This window comes from Macrotis lagotis, chromosome X (genome assembly GCF_037893015.1).
Source record: "Macrotis lagotis isolate mMagLag1 chromosome X, bilby.v1.9.chrom.fasta, whole genome shotgun sequence".
NCBI lineage: Eukaryota > Metazoa > Chordata > Mammalia > Peramelemorphia > Peramelidae > Macrotis > Macrotis lagotis.
In genome coordinates this window covers 2,340,318-2,360,836 of record NC_133666.1, presented here as the reverse complement: position 1 = coordinate 2,360,836, position 20,519 = coordinate 2,340,318, and the positions used below count along the sequence as shown (strand labels likewise).

The 20,519-nt window shown below is 40.9% G+C and overlaps 1 protein-coding gene across 3 annotated transcripts in view; it reads left to right on the top strand.

Annotated features, from left to right (window-relative positions):
* F8 (coagulation factor VIII) overlaps positions 1-20,519 on the top strand; it is a 114,237-nt gene that overhangs the window by 53,934 nt on the left and 39,784 nt on the right. For all 3 annotated transcript variants that reach the window (XM_074208206.1, XM_074208207.1, XM_074208205.1), the window contains 3 exons: positions 6,195-6,288; positions 9,202-9,416; positions 12,688-12,829. In XM_074208206.1, the coding sequence (XP_074064307.1) occupies positions 6,195-6,288; positions 9,202-9,416; positions 12,688-12,829 (451 nt within the window). The remainder of the gene's footprint in view (positions 1-6,194; positions 6,289-9,201; positions 9,417-12,687; positions 12,830-20,519) is intronic.

Sequence of the window (20,519 nt, the reverse complement as noted above, 5' to 3'; positions counted from 1 at the left end):
ACTGGTCCACCACTATTTCTTAGCCAATACCAAGCAGTTTTGATGACTGATGGTATATAATTTTAGATCAGGTAGGGCTAAGCCACCTTCTCTTGCACTTTTTTTCATTAAGCCCCTGGCAATTCTTGACTTTTTATTTCTCCATATGAATTCACTTACAATTTTCCTAACTCATTAAAGTAATTTTTTGGAATTTTGATTGGTAGGGCACTAAACAGATACTTTAGTTTTGGTAGAATTGTCATTTTTATTATATTAGCTCGACCTATCCATGAGCAGTTGATATTTGCCCAGTCATTTAAATCTGATTTAATTTGTGTGAGAAGTGTTTTATAATTGTTTTCAAAAAGTTTCTGCGTCTGTCTTGGCAAATAGACCCCCAAGTATTTTATATTGTCTGAGGCTACTTTGAATGGGATTTCTCTTTCTAGCTCTTCCTGCTGTTTCTTGCTAGACATAAATAGAAAAGTTGAGGATTTATGAGGGTTTATTTTATAACCTGCAACTTTGCTAAAATTGCTAATTGTTTCCAGTAGTTTTTTGGATGATTTCTTGGGATTCTCTAGGTAGACCATCATGTCATCTGCAAAGAGTGAGAGTTTTGTCTCTTCCTTCCCAATTCTAATTCCTTCAGTTTCTTTTTCTTCTCTAATTGCTGATGCTAACATTTCTAATACAATATTGAATAGTAGTGGTGATAATGGGCACCCTTGTTTCACCCCTGATCTTGTTGGGAATGCCTCTAGCCTCTCCCCATTGTATATAATGCTTGTTGATGGTTTCAGATAGATACTGCTAATTATTCTAAGGAACAGTCCATTTATTCCTATACTCTCTAGTGTTTTTAATAGGAATGGATGGTGTCAAAAGCTTTTTCAGCATCTGTTGATAAGATCATATAATTTCTGATAGGTTTGTTGTTGATATAATTGAGTATACTAACAGTTTTCCTAATATTGAACCAACCCTGCATTCCTGGAATAAATCCTACTTGATCATAGCGTATTATCCTAGTGATAACTTGTAGTAATCATTTTGCTAAGATTTTATTTAAGATTTTTGTGTCTATATTCATCAGAGAGATAGGTCTATAATTTTCTTTCTCTGTTTTAACTCTTCCTGGTTTAGGTATCAACACCATATTGGTTTCAGAGAAAGAGTTATGCAGAGTTCCATCTTTCCCTATTTTTCCAAAGAGTTTATATAGAATTGGAACCAATTGTTCCTTAAATGTTTGGTAGAATTCACTTGTGAATCCATCAGGCCCTGGAGATTTTTTCTTGGGAAGTTCAATGATGGCTTGTTGAATTTCTTTTTCTGAGATAGGGTTGTTTAGGTATTTAATCTCCTCTTCATTTAATCTGGGCAACTTATATTTTTGTAAATATTCATCCATTTCACTTAGATTATCAAATTTATTGGCATTAGAGTTGGGCAAAATAATTTCAGATTATTACTTTAATTTCTTCCTCATTGGTAGTGAGTTCACCTTTTTCATTTATGATACTAGCAATTTGGTTTTCTTCTTTCTTTTTTTAAATCATATTGACCAGAGTTTTATCAGTGTTATTGGTTTTTTCATAATATCAACTTTTGGTTTTATTTATTAATTCAATAGTTTTTTTGCTTTCAATTTTGTTAATTTCTCCTTTAATTTTTAGAATGTCTAATTTGGTATTTAATTGGGGATTTTTAATTTGTTCTTTCTCTAATTTTTTTAGTTGCATGTTTAGTTCATTGATTTCCTCTTTCTCCAATTTATTCATGTGAGCAATTAAAGCTATAATATATCCCCTGAGGGTTGCTTTGAATGAATCCCATAGGTTTTGGTATGTTGTTTTATTATTATCATTATCTAGGATAAAATGGTTAATTCTTTCTATAATTTGTTTTTTGGTCCACTCATTTTTTTAAAATGAGGTTATTCAGTTTCCAATTTGTTCTGAGTCTATATCTCCTTGGCCCAGTATTGCATATGACTTTTATTGCATTGTGATCTGGGAAAGATATATTCACTATTTCTGCCTTTCTGCAGTTGATCATGAGGTTTTTATGTCCTAGTACATGCTCAATTTTTGTATAAGTGCCATGTACTGCAGAGAAAAAGGTATATTCCTTTCTATCCCCATTCAGTTTCCTCCATAAGTCTAGCATATCTAGTTTTTCTAACAATTTATTTACCTCCTTAACTTCTTTCTTGTTTATTTTATGATTCGATTTATCTAAATCTGAGAGCGGGAGGCTGAGGTCTCCCACTCATAGAGTTTTGCTGTCTATGTCTTCCTGTAGTTCTTTCAGCTTCTCCTCTAAGAATTTGGATGCTGTCCCACTGGGTGCATATATATTCAGTATTGAAATAACTTTATTGTCTATGGTACCTTTTAGGAGGATAAAGTTTCCTTCCTTATCTCTTTTAATGCTATCTATTTTTGCAGCTGCTTTGTCTGAGATAAGGATTGCTACCCCTGCTTTTTTACTTCATCTGAAGCAAAATATATTTTGCTCCAAACTTTTACCTTTACTCTATGTGTATCTCTCTGCTTTAAATGAGTTTCTTGTAAGCAGCATATTGTTGGATTCTGGTTTTTAATCCACTCTGCTATTTGCTTACATTTTAAAGGAGAGTTCATCCCATTCACATTCAAGATTATGATTACTAATTCTTTATTGCCCTCCATGCTATCTTCCCTCTGTTTGTATTTTTCCCTCTTCCCCCTGCCTTTATTCGTATTCCCCAGTATTTTGTTTCTGAATACCACCCTCTTCAGTGTGTTTGCCCTCCTATAATAACCTCTCCCCTTTCTTTTCCCTTTCTCTTTTTCCCTTTTACCTTCCCTTCCTTTTGTTAGTTCCCCTTTTCCCCTTCCCCCTCCCTTTCTCCATCCCCCCTCCCCTTTTCCCCTTTTAATCCTTGATAGTTTAGATGATTTTTAAGTTAACTAAGTATGTGTAAATTGACTTTAAGCCAAGTCTGATGAGAAGAAGATTCAGGTGTTTCTCATCTCTTCCCTACCTCCCCTCTATTACCATAGGTATTTTGTACCTCTTAGTATAATGAGATTTACCCCATTCAATCCCCTCCCTCCTCCCATCTCCTTCCTGTCTCCCTTTTTAAGGAGGTAGTGTTTTTTAGATCATTCTATCTGTGTCATAGAAAATTCTGAGTATCTGTCACTTCTAGCTATGTACATTCTGTCTAATAGAGTTAAAATTCTTGAGAGTTATTAGAGTCTGTCTCCCAAGTGGGGTTAAAGCCGGTTACATCCCATTGGATAGCAGTCTCATGGATAGGTCATGAATGTCCATCACTTCTGGCTAGGTATATTCTCTCTGTTAGAGTTACAATTCTCAAGATTTATGAGAATTTTTTCCCCATGCTGGGATATAGCCAGTTTCAACTTATTGGATAGCAATTTTTTTAACCGCTCTCTTTTCTTTAACCTTTTCATGTGTCTCTTGAACCTCCTGTTTGATGACCAAATTTTCTATTTAGCTCTGGTCTTTTCATCAGGAATTTTTGGAATTCTTCCATTTCGTTAAATGTCCATCTTTTTCCCTGGAAGAGAAGGTTTAGCTTTGCGGGATAGTGGATTCTTGGCTGCATTCCAAGCTCCCTTGCTCTTCAAAATGTCTCATTCCAGGCCCTTCGATCCCTTAATGTTGATGCAGCCAGGTCCTGCATAATTCTTACTGTGGCTCCTTGATATTTAAATTGTTTCTTTCTGGCTGCTTGCAGGATTTTCTCTTTTATCTGATAGTTCTGGAATTTGGCCACAACATTCCTTGGTGTTTTCATTTTAGGATCCTTTTCTGGAGGGGAACCATGTATTCTTTCAATATCTACTTTGCCCTCTGGTTCCATGATATCAGGGCAGTTTTCCATCACTAGATCCTGTAATATTAAGTCCAGGCTTTTTTCTCTTCAATGTTCTCAGGAAGTCCAATAATTTTCAGGTTGCCCCTCCTTGACCTATTCTCAAGGTCAGTGGTTTTAATGATGAGGTATTTTACATTTTCTTCTATTTTTTCTATTTTTTGGTTTTGTTTAACTGGCTCTTGCTACCTCATGGAGTCATTAGTTTCTGCAAACTCCATTCTCTTTTCTAGAGAGGAATTTTCTTCATTAACCTTTTGCAACTCCTTTTCCAATTGGTCCATTCTACTTTTGAAAGAGCTTTCCATTTGACCCATTGAGGTTTTGAGAGAATTATTCTCATTTTGTATTTGTCCAATTGAGGATCTGAGAGAATTATTCTCATTTTGTATTTGTCCAATGAAAAGTCCTTTGACTTTTCCTTTTGGGCAGCCAGGTCATACCTTTGTTCCAAGGTCTTTGTGGGGCCAGACATGAACCCGCATGTTCAATAATGAGAGTTCAACCAGGAGAGATGTATAACAGGTTTTATTAACAGGACACTACATCTCTACATCTCTAACTCACATAGTTGAGTAAGGGTATATATAAGCCCAGTCCCCTTGTTATCAGCATTCCTCATCTCCAGGCTCTGTGAAAGAGTAATGGGCATGCCACAAAAGGTGTGTTTCCTGGCTTAAACAGGATGAGGATGAAAGGCAGAGAGATAAGGACCAAAGCTCCTTCCTGAGAATCTTCAACAAGATGAAAGGCAGAGAACAAACAGAGAGAAGGGCCAGAGCTCCTTCCTGAGTTCAGAGCACTCTGGTATGGACATTCCTGTTGTCCCCCATCTCAGTGACTCTCAGGATGAATTCCTCATGGCCACGTACTCTGTCTATTAACCCCTTACAATTCCCCTTTCTTGTTTAAGCGTGAAGCACCCTATAGATTCCCAGGAAAGGGTTATCTCGGAGGATCGACAAAAACATCAGTCAAAAGCTTTCTTATGCATGAGATGAGGACTTGCATCACAAGGGGTACACACAAGCAAAATAATAAAAGTCCAATACCAAACAATATATAAGGTAACAATACATGCAACAGACCACCAGATTGAGTATGAAAGAACTGAGTCAGTTTATCTGAAACCTGATTAGGTTGTAAATCAGAATCTGCTTCCTGGTCAATATAATCAGCTATTTAGGCTAATTTTGACAATTCTAATGTAACATTTTCCATACTCAATACATGTAGCTGGGCTCCAATAACATTCCATTCTACTTGAGATTCATTATATCACGCTTTGGTCAAACAATATTGATTATATCTATAATCACATTGTAACCTTTGTTGTAATTCCAAATATTGTACTTCTTCTCCCAAAAACATAGTGGCTTTCTGCAATTGATATAATGCTTTATAAAATTGCTCATCTACCTGAAGTTGATGTTTAAATCCCACTGAAACATTCTGCATTAATTCTTTTAATCCCTGTGCTTCTACTATTTGATTCTGAGTATTAGATATTGATATAGCAAGGGCTGTAGAGGCCACAATGGCTTCTACCAGTAATGTAATGCCCAAAATAACACAAGAAATACATCTTATGTTTCTCTGTTGAAAGGAAAGTATTTTCTCATTAACTGTCTCAAAAATATGATCACTACATGCTCCCTAGTTGACTCAAGCCCCCGCCATCTAGCCCCACTGCTGATCCAGCAGGTCCGGCTCTCGGGTCCTCAGACTCAATTCAACTGCTAATCTGGCTGATCCAGGGCTGATCCACCCTCTGCACCTAGACTCACCTGTCCAGTGCTGCTGAGGGAAATAAATCCTGAGGTAGATGTTCTTTCTCTTGGTTTTTATTTTTGGGTTTTGTGGGTTGGATTTCTTTTAAGAGGTTTGTTTCATATGATAGATGGGGAAAGATCAGGAGACTTTAGAACTGTGCCTGTCTTCTCTCCACCATCTTGGCCAGAAGTCTGGGAGGATGATCTTCTGAACATGTCAAGTTGTGCTTTTTCCGAACATTTCTATAACGCCTACTATGAACCAAGCATTTTACAGATGGGAAAACCATGGCAAATAGAGGGTTTTTTTTCAGGGGTTTTTTTTTGGTTGGTTTGTTTGTTTTTTAAGTCACTTGACCAGGGTCTCACAGCTAAGTAAGTGTCTGTCTGGACTTGAATTCTGGTCTCCCTGACTCCAAGCCTGATGCTCTATCTACTGTAGCACCACCTAGTGGCCCCTCACTGGTAGCTTGTAGCATTAGAGGTCAGATCTTCCTTCTTAAAGGTTCCAATTTTGCTTTGACCCTATGTCCCATTTATCTTTTCAGATCATATTCAAAAACTTAGCAAGCCGACCATACAACATCTACCCCCATGGACTCACCAGCATCAGTCCTTTGCACACAGGGAGGCTGCCTAAAGGTAAGAACATGGTTGGACTGTACAAGACAAACTCTGTCTTCACCTACTGGCATCTGGGAGGGCCTCCCACCCCTGAATGGAGGGTTCACATTTTCTTAGACTGAGTTGAACGCAGGTGGGGAGAGGAAGCCTAGGAGGAGGGAACCAGGAGGTGTTCAGTTGACCCATAATCTCCAGTGTCTGAAAAAAAATGATGAAATCGCTTCTTTAAAAATAGCTCAGGACAGCTAGGTGGTGCTACAGTGGATAGAGCAACTGCCCTGGAGTCAGGAGGACCTGAATTCAAATCTAACGCCAGACACAACAATTACCTAATGGTGTGACCTTGGGCAAATCACTTAACACTATTCCCTTAAATCAAAAATTTTTTTAAAAAAGATATAAAAATAGACCAAGAGAATCAGTTATCATCAAATGATATCTTTCTAAGAACTGTGGGGACTATAGTGCCCAGGTGAGCCTGAGGAAGGGGGGAGGGTGCATGCTCTGAATTAGCCAGTCAGCTGATAAACTTTGATAAGCACCTACTATGTGTGTGTGTGTGTGTGTATGTATGTAAGACATTGTCCTAAATGCTGGGGATACATAGAAAGGTTAAAACCGATCATTGCCCTCAAATAACTCAGTCTAATGGGGGATATACAAACAAGTAACATCGATTAACCAGAAATAATTAACAGAGGAAAGGCCCTGGCATTGAGAGGGGTCAGGAAAGGTAGAATTGAGAGGAAGCCAGTCAAGCCAGGAAGGGAAGCTGAGGAGGGGGGATTGACTACTTCTCTTTGCCCTGGTTCTATGACTTAGCATTGGATAGTGGGTACCATAGCAGACAGATGACCCCATTTCTGCACCTTGGGGATCCCCTGGGATCTTGCCACGGTGTTCCCACTTGGAACTATTGCTGCAGAGTATGCCTGGTCCACTCCTAATCTCAGTGCATGCCAGACCTCTCTGTCCAACTCCCAAGTGGCCCTGGACTAGGCAAGTGACTCACTGACTTCTTTTTGGCTTTCTTAATCAAATTTAGTCCAGTATGTTCTCAATCATCAGTTGAGGAGGTGTGAGAGCAGAGCTAGACTCTAATGTTTCTTCTCACTCTGTCATCTCCTTAATCTAGTTTCCAGGTCAGCTTGTTTGGGGTATAATTTTCCTTACATTTTCTTTCATGTTTTCACCTTTTTGAATTTATCTGAATATTTCAATAGTGTGAAGTTACTGGCTTAAATTTCATGCATTCTCATTTTCAAGGAGTTTGTTTCTTGGGCAAGATTTTATGCCTCTTATGCCAAGCTGTTAATTCCCTTTCCAATTCTTTCTTCCATGGTTCTCATTTCTTTTCCATTTTCCCCCTCAAATACTCTCATTTCATTGATAAAAATGATCTTAAAAATCTTTTTAAAAAATGCTTACTTCATCTCTTTCAGGAATTTTCTTGTCAAGTTTGTGCCCAAACTGTATTTTTCTTTGAGACTTTGGATGGAGCAATTTAGGAATCATTCTTTTCTTCTGGGTTTATGTCCTCAGGGTACCTGTCACCATAATAGATTTTTAGGCTAAGATTTTTTTGTTTGCTCACTTTTCCAGCCTACTTCTTGGTTTTGGATCTTATAATAGGTCCAGGTTCTGCACACTTTTGGAGGGAAGATCTGCTTTCTTGAGATATTATACTATGTTATTCCAGGATCTCAGTTTAGATTAGACCTTTAAGCTTCAGTGTTCCCAAAGGAGTCTGATGGAGGGCAAAGTCTGATCACAGCCCTGCAGGTCTGATCTCTGCCAACTCTTTGGCCTCAATCTGAATGTGAGCAATAGTAGGCACCCCTGGATTCATCCTACAGGAAACTGCTGCTTCAAAGGGACTGAATTATTGACTCCCCTTTGCTCTGGGATTCCTCTATTACTATTCCACTTCAGGTTTCAAACTACTCTGTGTTTACCATCTGACCTATGCTGCTACTGCTTACTTTTCAGTTTGCTCCTCACTACCCCTTTCTTTACTGCCAAACACCACCTCTGGGTGCAGTTCCTCCCCTCAGTGTATCCCAGATCTATGTTGTGGAACTGGGTCATGGGCAACAAAGCTGCCAGATGGCACTAGGTCCCACGCTCTGTTATACTATGAGTTTGGAGTAGGATTTGCCCTTGGTCACAGGTCATTGCTCAGTCTTGGCTGCCCCCTGACTCCAATGGTCTTAGACATCTCTTTCTCCATTTGCCAGCCTAGGCTGGCAAAATGAGGCATTGTGCTTTTTCATGGGATTTCTCCATCAGAAGTCAATAGGGTGCATCCTCTAAATCTGTTGGGAGGAATTCTTTGTGGGGAGGGGAGCTCATCTGTTCTGCTTCCTGTTACTCCTACATTTTGGTGCTACTTTCCCCCACCTGTCTTGGAGGACTCTGAATATACATTTGTGTGGTGTGTGTGTGTGTCTGTGTGTGTGTCTGTGTGTCTGTGTGTGTGTGAGTTAGAAAGACAGAGAGAAAGACAGAGAGAGAGAGAAAGAGACAGAGAGAGACAGAGAGAGAGACAGAGACAGAGAGAGAGCCTGAGAGACAGAGAGAGAGAGAGACAGAGACAGAGACAGAGACAGACAGAGACAGAGAGACAGCGAGAGACAGGAGGTAGGTTTTTATATGTATATGGCCTAATTCCTTGACCAGTTTGTTCTCAACCATAAAACAGAATTTCCATATGTGGTTGTTAAAATCTCCTAAAGTTAAGTGGTACAGTGAATAGAGCACCGGCCCTGGAGTCAGGAGTAACTGAGTTCAAATCTGACCTCAGACACTTAATAATGACCTAGCTGTGTGTGTGTGGCCTTGGGCAAGCCACTTAACCCTGTTTGCCTTGCAAAAACCTAAAAACAAAAATCTCCTAAAGCTCTTCTTGGTTCTTTCCTTGGCTGTGGGTAGGTGTGAAAGATGTCAAGGATCTGCCAATCCTGCCAGGCCAGGTGTTCAAATACAAATGGGAAGTAACTTTGGAGGATGGTCCAACTCAAGCCGACCCCAGGTGCCTGACTAGGTACTACTCCAGCTCTGTTGATGCCGAACGAGATCTGGCTTCGGGCCTTGTTGGGCCTCTCCTCGTATGCCATAAAGAAACTGTGGATCAAAGAGGGAATCAGGTGCGTCTTTCCCTTCCGTCACATGGACACCAGTCAGGGGACTGCTCCGATAGGAGGTACAATGTGGGGCGGAGGCTTAGGAGCCAAGGAAATATCACTCAGGAGACCCTTTTGATGAGTTTCTTTTACTGGTCAACTGTGATTGTAGCTCAAAGAAAAACATTTATTTAAAGAAAATGGCTAGGAGCAGCTAGGTGGCACAGTAGTTAGGGCACCAGTCCTGGAGCCAGGAGGACCTGAGTTCCAATCTGACCTCAGACACTTCACAATTGCCTAGCTGGGTGACCTTGGGTAAGTCACTTAAGCCCCATTGCCTTAAAGAAAATTTAAAATAAAAAAGAAAGAAAATGACTAAGAGACCACAAACATTTTGCTCCAAGTAATACAGGGTACAGAGGGCTAGAACACATGTAATAAGGTATATGTGTATGGAATACATGTAAAGGATACATAGGGGTGTCTAAAACAACTCACCTTTCTTATTTATTTGTTTGCTGTTTGGTTTTTGCAAGGCAATGGGGTTATGTGACTTGTCCAAGATCACCCAGCTAGGCTGGATTTGTCTGAGGCTGGATTTGAACTCAGGTCCTCCTGTCTCCAGGGCTGGTGCTCTATCCACTCTACCACGTAGCTATCCCAACTCATACTTCAAATTCTAAGGAGACTGATTATCATCTGGTGATGTCATTGGATGGACCACATTATCTGCTATGGTGGAGTCTACTTCTGTTCATTTTACTTCAGGGCATCTCTACTTCTACTGGACATAGAATTGAGATTCAATCCTGATATGATCATTCCATGGCTGGGTTTCTTTTTTGCTGAGCTGAGGTCCTCTCCTCTTCTCTTCTTCACATGGTCAGGGGAGGCTCTGCTCCTGTTAGGCATCAGTGCTGCCCTGGAGTCTTCTCCTCTTCTTTACCCTGCCTCTGTTGGGCATCTCCATTTTCCTGGAGTTCTCTCCTGTTCTCTGTTCTTCCTTCAAGGTCCTTTCTGCTATTGAGACTTTGCAAAATTGGGGTCTTCTGTTCTCATCTTTCCACAGCTGGCCATCTTTGCTGTATTGGACAGTCTCACATGAGCTGGGTTCCTCTGCTCTTCTAGTTTTTCAACAGGTGACCATCCCTTTTGCTTCCTGACATCTGTTGAGCTGGTGTCCTTTCTGTTCTTTTCTTTCCAAGGTGGAGCATCTCCACTGCTTATGTGAATCCCTGTTGGTTTGGGATGCCTTCATGCCCTCCTCTTCCCATGGCTGACCTGGCATCCCTTGCTTATCTGTTCTTTCCATTTGCAGGTGGACATATCTCCTGAGCTACTGCAGGGCATGTCTATTGAGTTGGGGGTACTCTTCTTTCCATGGCTGAATAAATCTGCTGATCTGGGGCTGGGAAATGGAGCAACAAGAAGTCAGTTCCCACTCTCCTGCCACTTCTGAAGCCAATAGGGCTTGTTTGGGATTTGCAATGTTGCTGTTACTGTATGGAAAACATGCCAACAGGTCAAATGTTCTAAGATAGAGGCCTTGTTTTCTCTACTGTAATAGCAGCTGTTGGGACATTCTAACTTCCTGGGGGCAATAAGATCCAAGTGAACTGAGAAGTAAGTTCTGGATTGGTATCTGGCCCTAATTTTTGAGTGAGAGCTTCACTTGTCAGACTGGAAGGGGGAGAGATCTGAGGCAGGAAATCCAATGAGGAAGTTATTGCAGTGGTCTAGGAGAAAGGTGATGAGGCCCTGCACCAGTGAGACAGTTGTGTGATGAAGAAGCCTAGAACCACTCTTGCTCCTCTTCTATGGGGGTTCTTTCATCTCCCCCCTGCCATTACAGTTCTAAAACCAGAAAGGGTAAAACAAGAACAATAACCAAATCAATTCTGCTATTATTAGTCCATGATAGGGTATGTCAGACCACTGTACTAGTTTCATCCTCACTAGCCAATAAACTTTAAGGAGCTAAGTGCCTCTCCCTGGTCCCCACTCCTCACAGTGGATATCATCTCTGCCATTAGAATGTGAGCTTCTTAGATCTGTCTCCCCAGATGCTAGGTATACAGTAGTGTTTAATAAATACCCTTCATCAGGGCGGCTAGGTGGCATAGTGGAAGGGGCGGCTAAGTGGCGTAGCGGATAAAGCACCAGCCTTGGAGTCAGGAGTACCTGGGTTCAAATCCGGTCTCAGACACTTAATAATTACCTTAGCTGTGTGGCCTTGGGCAAGCCACTTAACCCCATTTGCCTTGCAAAACCCTCCCCCAAAATTAAATAAATAAACAAACAAACAAATAACTAAATAAATGAATACCCTTCATTTATTCGTAAACTTGGCATATGATTCAAGGCCAGGACTGCTCTAAATCATTGAATGACAGGGAATGGAATGTTGAGATAAAACAAACAAGATGGAATTCAATAGTGATAAATATAAAGCCTTGGTTATGAGTTCAAAGAATCAATTGCACAATTATAAGATGGGGGAGGAAGAGCCAGGTAGCAGGTGGTCTGAAAAAGATCTGAGGATTCTAGTGGGCTTCAAGTTCAATAGGAGTCAACGGGATGACATGGGCTGAAAAAAGTTCGGATGATCTTAGGCTGTATTGAGAGACAAAGTCATTAAAATGAGAAGTTACAGAGAATTCTTATCTGCTAAATCTGTTCAGGCTGCTTCTGGAGTTTCCAAGTTCTAGTAGTACCTTTTAGGAAGAACAATGATAAGTTGGAGAATGTGCAGAGGAAATCAAGCTGGCTGGTAAACCGTTCCCAAAATTGATTCAAAGAGCTACAGTGGACAGACCCTGTAGGTAGGAGGGTCTGGGCTCAAATCCAACCTCAGACCCTTAAGAATTCCCTAGCTGGGTGATCTTGAGCAAGTCATTCCGCCAACCCCATTGCCTTGCAAAGAACCCCCCCCAAAAAAAAACCCCAAAACAACTAGAGGCATTAAATCTGGCAAAGAGAAGATTTGGGAGGACATTGGAGCTCTATTCAAGTGCTTCAAGGGTGCACATGTGAAAATGGGATGAGACTGGTTCTGCTTGGCCCAGTAGATATAATCAAGTCACTGAAGACTCAATGGAATTGTCCCAAAACAAAAGAAGTGCCTGACTCCAGTTGGATCAGAGGGTTGCTGAAGGCCTTTGAGAGGCTGTGGCAATGGGTTGTGAGCTTGTGGACTAAGGGGGCCCATCCACTAAGTCACAGGGAGGAGGAATGTGCCTTGGTGGGCAATCACAGATGGTGGAAATAAGAAATGCTCTTGTTTGTGTTTCTTTAGATGATGTCAGACAAGAGGAACGTGCTCCTCTTCTCCATCTTTGATGAGAACCGCAGCTGGTACTTGGCAGAGAACATGCAGCGGCTTAGTTTGGATGTACACCCCCAGGATCCCGAGTTCTATGCCTCCAATGTTAAACACAGTAAGCGCCACCGAAATTGGCATCCAACAGGAGCTTGTGAGCTAGCAGTGAAGAGAAGGGAATGAATGGCCTCTCAATACAAGGGATCTGGCCTGGGACCTTAGGGTTGAGAGGGAAGCAGCACCAAAGTCACTCCTCCTCATCTCTTAGTCTTTCCTTCTTTCCCCCAGTAGCAAAGGAAAAGTTGGCCTTTCTCCTCACCAAAGCCAACCTCTTGATTCCACCTCTTTGATTCTATTCTGCAAGATTGCCCCCCACAATCTTTTTATCTTTGCCTCCTTCCCGACAATCATACCAGTTGATCTCAACCTTAAAAAGCTCTCACTTTGGCCTACCATCCCCTCAAATGTAGCTCTCTTCCCTTCCATAGCCAAAGTTCTTTTTAATAATATAAATATTTTATTGGTTTTCCAATTATATACAATAATAGTTTCTACCAATTCATTCATTTTGCAAGGTTTTGAATTTTACAATGTTCCCTTCTCCCCCCAATGGAAGTCAGTATGATAGTCTTTACATTTGTGTGTGTGTATATATATATATATATATATATATATATATATATATATATATATGGAAAAGACAGCCCCTGCCCTCAAGGAGCTCACAATCTAATGACAGAGACAACAGGCAAGCAATCATGTACAAACTATATCTAGGATAAATAGGAAATAATTAAAAGACGGGGTTCAATGAAGAAGGATCTGAGACTTTCTTTTTTATATTTTTCTTAAAATTTTTATTTATTTAAGACAATAGGGTTTAGTGACTTGTCCAAGATCACACACAGTGTCTGAGTCTGGATTCAAACTCAGGTCCTCCTGACTCCACTGTGCCATCTAGCTGCTGCAAGAAAGACTTTCTGTAGAAGATGGGATTTTAGTTGGGACTTGAAGGAAGCCAGGAAAGTCATTGGGCTGAGGTGATGAAGAAGAGTATTTCAAGAAGGAGACACAGTTGGGGAAAAGGCCTCAGCCAAGAGATACATTTTGTTGGAGGAATAAAAGCATATTGAGTAGTAAGGTGTAAGAAGACTTGAAAGGGAGGAGGAAACTACTTTGAATGAGACACAGAGCACTTTGTGTGGATAGGGAGCCATTGGAGTTCATTGAGAAGCGGGGTGACATAGTCACACCTCCACTTTAGGAAAATTAGCTTAGCAGTTAGAGGAAGAATAGACTGAAGTGGGGAAAGACTTGTGGCAGGCAAGCTCAATCTGCAGGCAATTGTAATAGTGCAATCATGAGATGATGAATCAAGTCAACACCAGGGTTGTGGCAGTATTAGAGGAGAGAAGGGGATGCATTCTAGAGGTATCCCAAAGGTGAAATTGATAGTCTTTAGAAGCCGATTAGATAGATGGAGGTGAGAAAAAGTGAGAACTTGAGGGTAACACCTAGGTTGTAAGCTTGTGGGATGGGAAGATGGTGTTTTTCTTAATAGTAACAAGAAAATCATGAAGGAGTTAGAAGAAATAGTTTAGTTTTAAATACATTGAGTTTAAGATTAGACATCTTAATGTCTCCTGCTCATTTGGTTCAAGATGGCAGAAAGATACTTTGAGATGCAAGATTGGAGGTCAACAGAGAAGTTAGGAAAAGAGATAGATTTGAGAATTACCAATAAAGGGGGGCACTTAGAAGGTTCAGTGCATAGAACACAAGCCCTGATGTCAAGAGGATCTGAGTTCAAATCTAGTCTCAGACACTTATTAACTGTGTGATCCTGGGCAAGCCACTTAACCTGAGTGCCTTCCCCCCAAAAAAAGAAAGAAGAGAATTACCCACAAAGAGATGATAATTAAATCCTAGGCAGTTGATGAGATCACCAAGTAAAGTAGTAGGAACAAGAGTAGGCCCAGGAAAGAACCCTACCTACAGTTAACAAGTTAGATCACTGAAGGAGGATTCAGCAAAGAAGACTGAGAAAGAGTAGAATGATATGTAGGAAGTGAGTCAGGGGAAAGGGTTGTTCCAAAAACCTGGAGAGAAGAGAGGATTTAGAAGAAGAGGGTGATCAACAGTGTCAAATGCTGGGGCAGCTAGGTAGTGCAGTGGAAAGACTATCAGCCCTGAAGTTAGGAGGACCTGGAGTTCAAATTTGGCTTCAGACACTTAAAAATTACCTAGCTGTGTGACATGGGCAAGCCACTTAACCCCATTACCTTGCAAAAAACCCCCCAAAAAACAGCAGTGTCAAAGGCTGCAGTGAGATCGAGGAAAACGAGGATTGAGAAAAAATCATTGGATTTGGTATTTACGAGATCATTGGTAATTTTGGAGAAAGCAGTGTAGGTGGAATGATGAAGTCAGAAGCCAAATTGTTAGGGGTCGAGAAGAGAGGGCAGCTAGGTGGCACAGTGGATAGAGCACTGGCTCTGGAGTCAGGAGGACCTGAGTTCAAATCCAGCCTCAGACACTTAAAAATTACCTAGCTGTGTGGCCTTGGGCAAGTCACTTAACCCCATTGCCTTGTAAAAAAATATAAATAAACAAACAAACAAATAGATAAATAAATAAGAAGAGAGTGGGAGGAGAGGAAGTAGAGGCATCCATTGGAAAAGGCCCTTTTGAGGAGTTCAGGCAAAAGAGATAAAAGCTGATAGTTATCTGAGATGGAAGGATGAAGGAGTTTTTGAGTAGATGTGGGCATGTTTGTAGTCAGTGGGGAAGGAGCCAGTAGACAAGGGGAGATTGAGGATAAGTGATAGAGTCAGGAAGACACAGAAGGCCATCTGTTGGAGGTATCACTTGTGCAGGTAGTGAAGTTTCCTTTGCAAGGAGAAGAGTGATAGATGTGAAGGAAGAGATAGAAGCAAAACGCAGCCAAGTGATATGAGATAAGGAAGAAGAGAGAAGAGGGAACTAATGGAAAATGAGCTTGATTTGGGGGGGAGGGGTAAAATATGAGACAGGATTCTGAACTAAGATGTGGGAGGAGCCATAGGAAATTTGAGGAAGGAAAAGCTGCTGTGGAGAGTGGGATGGTAAGTTAAGGAGACAGGCATATTCGAATTGCATAGCACCAAAGAGGGCCCAGTTGAGGTTATGTCAGATCAATTTATAGGGCACCCAGTCACTTTCATCTTTTTCTCCACATTTGTGTGTAGGGGAGAGGGTGAAAGGGGTGAGAGTAATCCAAGGAAGCCTGGCAGGGGGAAATTGGTAAAATGATAAGAGACAAGGGACTTGGGATAGAAGAATGACCTAGAGTCCAACTGGTTTACCAAGGGTTAGGGTTAGATTTAAAGAGGAAAAGAAGAGAGAGTAACTAGCACAAATGAGATAACCTGGGAGAGAATTGAGGGGGTTGAGGAATTGGAGTTCACAGGATGGATAAAGAGTAGAATTTGGTAAGGAAACTTAGAAGGAGAGGTGGAAAGTCAAAACTTGTGGTCAGATAAAACTGTCCCAAGGCTCTGGCCTGGGCCCTTTTCTTTTCTCTCTATATTCTCTTTGTTGGTTGCCTCCTAGTTTCCATGGGTTCAATAATCATCTCTATGCAGTTGACTCCCAGATTTATGGCCTCCAGCTCTAGATTTTCTTTGGAGCACTGGCCTGAAATGACAGCTATCTAGTGGATATCTGGAATTAGACGACCAGTATGCTTCTCAAATTCAATATTTCCAAAATAGAAGTTATTGTCTTCTCCCCCAAATCCACCCTTTTTCTGAATTTCCCTAATTCATTTGAGTTCATTCTCATCCAGTGAATGGCATGGGAATGGCCAACCACTCAAGGATTTTTGCTAAGAAAACCCCATGTCCAGTGTTAAAATGAAAAAACGGGTGACATCTAAAGATGAGTCCCTCAAATAGACAACAATAGTGAATTTAGTTCGGGTGTTACCACATATACCAGTGTGGGCAAGAATCTCTTCACAGAAGTGGAGTAAGCCTCTTAGTGAATGAGGCGGGGGGGGGGGGTAGAGTCTCAAAAATGACCAAATGAGGGGCGGCTAGGTAGTGCAGTGGATAGAGCACAGCCCTAGAGACAGGAGAAACTCAGTTCAAATCCAGCCTCAAACACTTCATAATTGCCTAGCTGTGTGACTTTGGGCAAGTCACTGAACCCCATTGCCTTGCAAAAACTTTTTCAAAAAATGACCAAATGATATGTGTTCAAATTCAAAGTAAAACCATTCAGCAGCACAATAATACAAGTCTGTGCTCCAACCACCGAAGACAAAGAAAAGATGTCATATCCATCATAGAGATGGAATGCCAAAGTAGGAAATCACAAGAGTATTGGGATAATAGGCAAATTTGGCCTTAGGATACAAAATGAAGAAGAGCAGACACTCATAGTTTTGTCACAATAACAAATACTATTTTCCTATGACCCAAAAGGCGACTCTACACATGGACATCACCAGATGGTCAATAGCGCAATCAAATTGATCATATACTTGCAGCCATAGAAATGGAAAAGTTTTATGTCGTCAGTTAAAATAAGACCTAGGGCTGATTGGGGTTCAGACCCTGAGCTGCTTTTTGCAAAATTCAGACTTAAATGGCAGGAAGTAGGGAAAACTATCAAAACACAGCTATGATCTAAATACCATGCCCATGAATATGAAGTAAAAGTGATGAATATATTTAAGGGATTAGATTGGTAGAGTAACAGAAGAACTATGCACTTTTTAAACACTTATTTGTTTTTTTGGGGGGGGGGGTTGCAAGGCAAATGGGGTTAAGTGATTTGCCCAAGGCCCCACAGCTAGGTCATTATTAAGTGTCTGGGGCCAGATTTGAACTCAGGTACTCCTGACTACAGGGTCAGTGCTCTATCCACTGTGCCACCTAGCCGCCCCCCCTGAAGAACTATGGACAGAGGTTTGTAATATTGTATAGGAGTCAGCAACAAAAAATTTTCCCAAGAAAAAAAGAAGAGTAAGAAAACAAAATGACTATCTGGTTAGGCTCTACAAATAGCTGAAACTGAGGCAAAACAGGGTGAAGTGACATGCTTAGGGTTACACAGGAAGTATCTGAGGCCAGATTTGAACCCACAGAGTCTTTCTGATTGCTGGTCCAGCACTTTATTCACTGCATCACCTGAGAGAGCATCAGCCTTGGAGGGAGAAAGACCTCATTCAAATCTGGCCTTAGACATTTACTTGCTATGTGACTTTGGGCAAGTCACTTCACCCTGATTTCATCACATCCAGGGTCATTTCCAGTTGCCCCTATTCCTATCTAGCCACTGGACCTGGATGACTCTGGAGGAGAAAGTGAGGCTGGGGACATGGCACAGACCCCTCACTCAAATCCAATATTGCTGTGGCATCACCTCCCTGATGTCATGATCTTCTTTGAGAATGAAGGTCAAGGGGGCAGCTAGGTGGTGCTGTGGATAGAGCACCGGCCCTGGAGTCAGGAGGACTTGAGTTCAAATGTGACCTCAGATACTTCATAATTGCCTAGCTGTGTGACCTTGGGCAAGTCACTCAAATCCCATTGCCTTAAATAAAAAAAAAAAAAGAATGAAGGTCAAACAACCAAAAAAAAAAAAAACAAATAAAGGATAAACATCATCAACAAATAGGAAAGCAAAATGTCAATGAGAAAGGGAGAGATACACTCAACTGAATGCAGAATTCCAGAGGAAGGTTTGCTTAAATGAGCAATGAAAAGAAATAGAAGGAAACAACAGAATGGGGAAGATTAGAGCCATCTTTAAGAAAACTAAAGATATCTAAGGGAAATTTTCATGTAAAAATGGATTTGATAAATGACAAAAATGATAGTGATTCAACAGAGGCAGAAGAGATTAAGAAGAGGTGGCAAAAATACACAAAAGAACTATAACATAAAAAATAACAAAAGAACTATAACTTAACATCACTGATAATCACAATCATCCTGGATAATGAATCAAGTCAGCCTTAGGAAGCATAAAACTAGTGGAGTTGATGGGATTCTAGTTGAGCTATTTAAAACTCTAAAAGATAATACTGTTAAAGTACTGCACCCAATAAGCCAAAAAATTTGGAAACTATACCAGTGGTTGCCACTGGATTGGAAAAGGTCAGTTTGCATACCAATCCTAAAGAAGGGCAGTGCCAAGGAATGGGCAACTTACTGAACAATTGTGCTCCTTTCACACATCAGCAAGGGTATGCTAAATATTCTGCAAAATTTGGCTTCAGCAATATGGGAACCAAGAATTACTAGAAGAACTGGCTGGTTTTCAAAGGCCGAAGAACCAGAGACCAAATTGCCAACATTTGCTGCTTAATGGAGAAAGCAAAGGAAGTTCTAGAAAAACAAACAAACATCTACTTCTGCTTCATTGACTCCACTGAAGCCTTCAATTGGGGGATCACAATAAAATGTGGCAAGTCTCACAGAGCTGGGACTACCAGAGCATTTTACCTGTCTCCTGAGGAACCCCTATGTGACCCAAGAAGCTACAGTTAAACATGGAACAACTGATTGGCTTAAGCTTGGGAAAGGAGGATGACAAGGCTGTATATTATCACTGTATTTATTTAATTTATATACAGAGTACATCATCCAAAATGCCAGACTGGATGGATCTGAAGCCAGAATTGAATCTGCTGGTATAAATATCAACAGTATTAGATATGCAGATGGTACATGGCATCTGAGCGACAGTGAAGATCAATTGAAAAACTTCTTGAGGGTGAAAGAGGAGAGTGTAAAAAGCAGGCTTGAAGCTTAACATGTAAAAAATGAAGATCTTGGCAACTGGTCCCAACCCTTTCTGGCTACTAGAGGGGGAAGAAATGGCAGCAGTGTCTGTCTATTCTTGGGCTCAAACATCACTGCACACGATGGCTGCAGCCATGAAATGAAAAGATACTTCCTCTTAGGAAGGAAAACTTTGGCAAATCTGGACAGCAGACTAAAAAGCAGACATCACCATGTCAATAAAGGTCCATATTGTCAAAACTCTGGTTTTTCCAGGAGCAATGTATGGGTGTGAGAGCTGGGCTATAAGGAAAATTGAGTTCCAAAGAATCAATCCTTTCAAATTCTGATGCTGGAGAAGACTTTTTTAGGGTTTTTTTTTTTGCAAGGCAAATGGGGTTAATTACCCAAGGCCACACAGCTAGGTAATTATTAAGTGTCTGGGGTTGGATTTGAAGTCAGGTACTCCTGACTCCAGGGCCTGTGCTCTCTCCACTGCACCACCTAGCCACCCCTGGAGAAGATTTTTGAGAGTCTCTTGGACAGTATGGAGGTCAAATCAGTCAATACTTAAAGAAATTAATCCAGACTATTCACTGGAAGGACAAATACTGAAGCTGAAGCTGAAATACTTTGAGAATACTCTCAGTAGAAATACTCATGAGAAAATGGGACTTGATGGAAAATACCCTGATGGCAAAGGTTAAAGGCTAAAGGAGAAGGGGATGGTAGAGGATGAGATGGCATCACGGAAACCATGAGTATGAGTTTGGACAGACTTCTGTAGATAGTAGAGGACAGAAGGGCTATGGTTCATGTGAGCACCACATGGGGGTGAGGAAGTGTTGATCATGACTGAACATCCTTGCAGTCAACCATTTTCCCCTCTCACACATACATCGATTTAGTCAGTGCCATCATTTCTCCTTATCTGGAGGCAAACTACCTCCTAATTAGTTTCCTTGTTTCAGGTCTGTCTCTTTTCCAATTCATACATGCATTTACAATTGTATATACGATTCTGACAGTGTCATT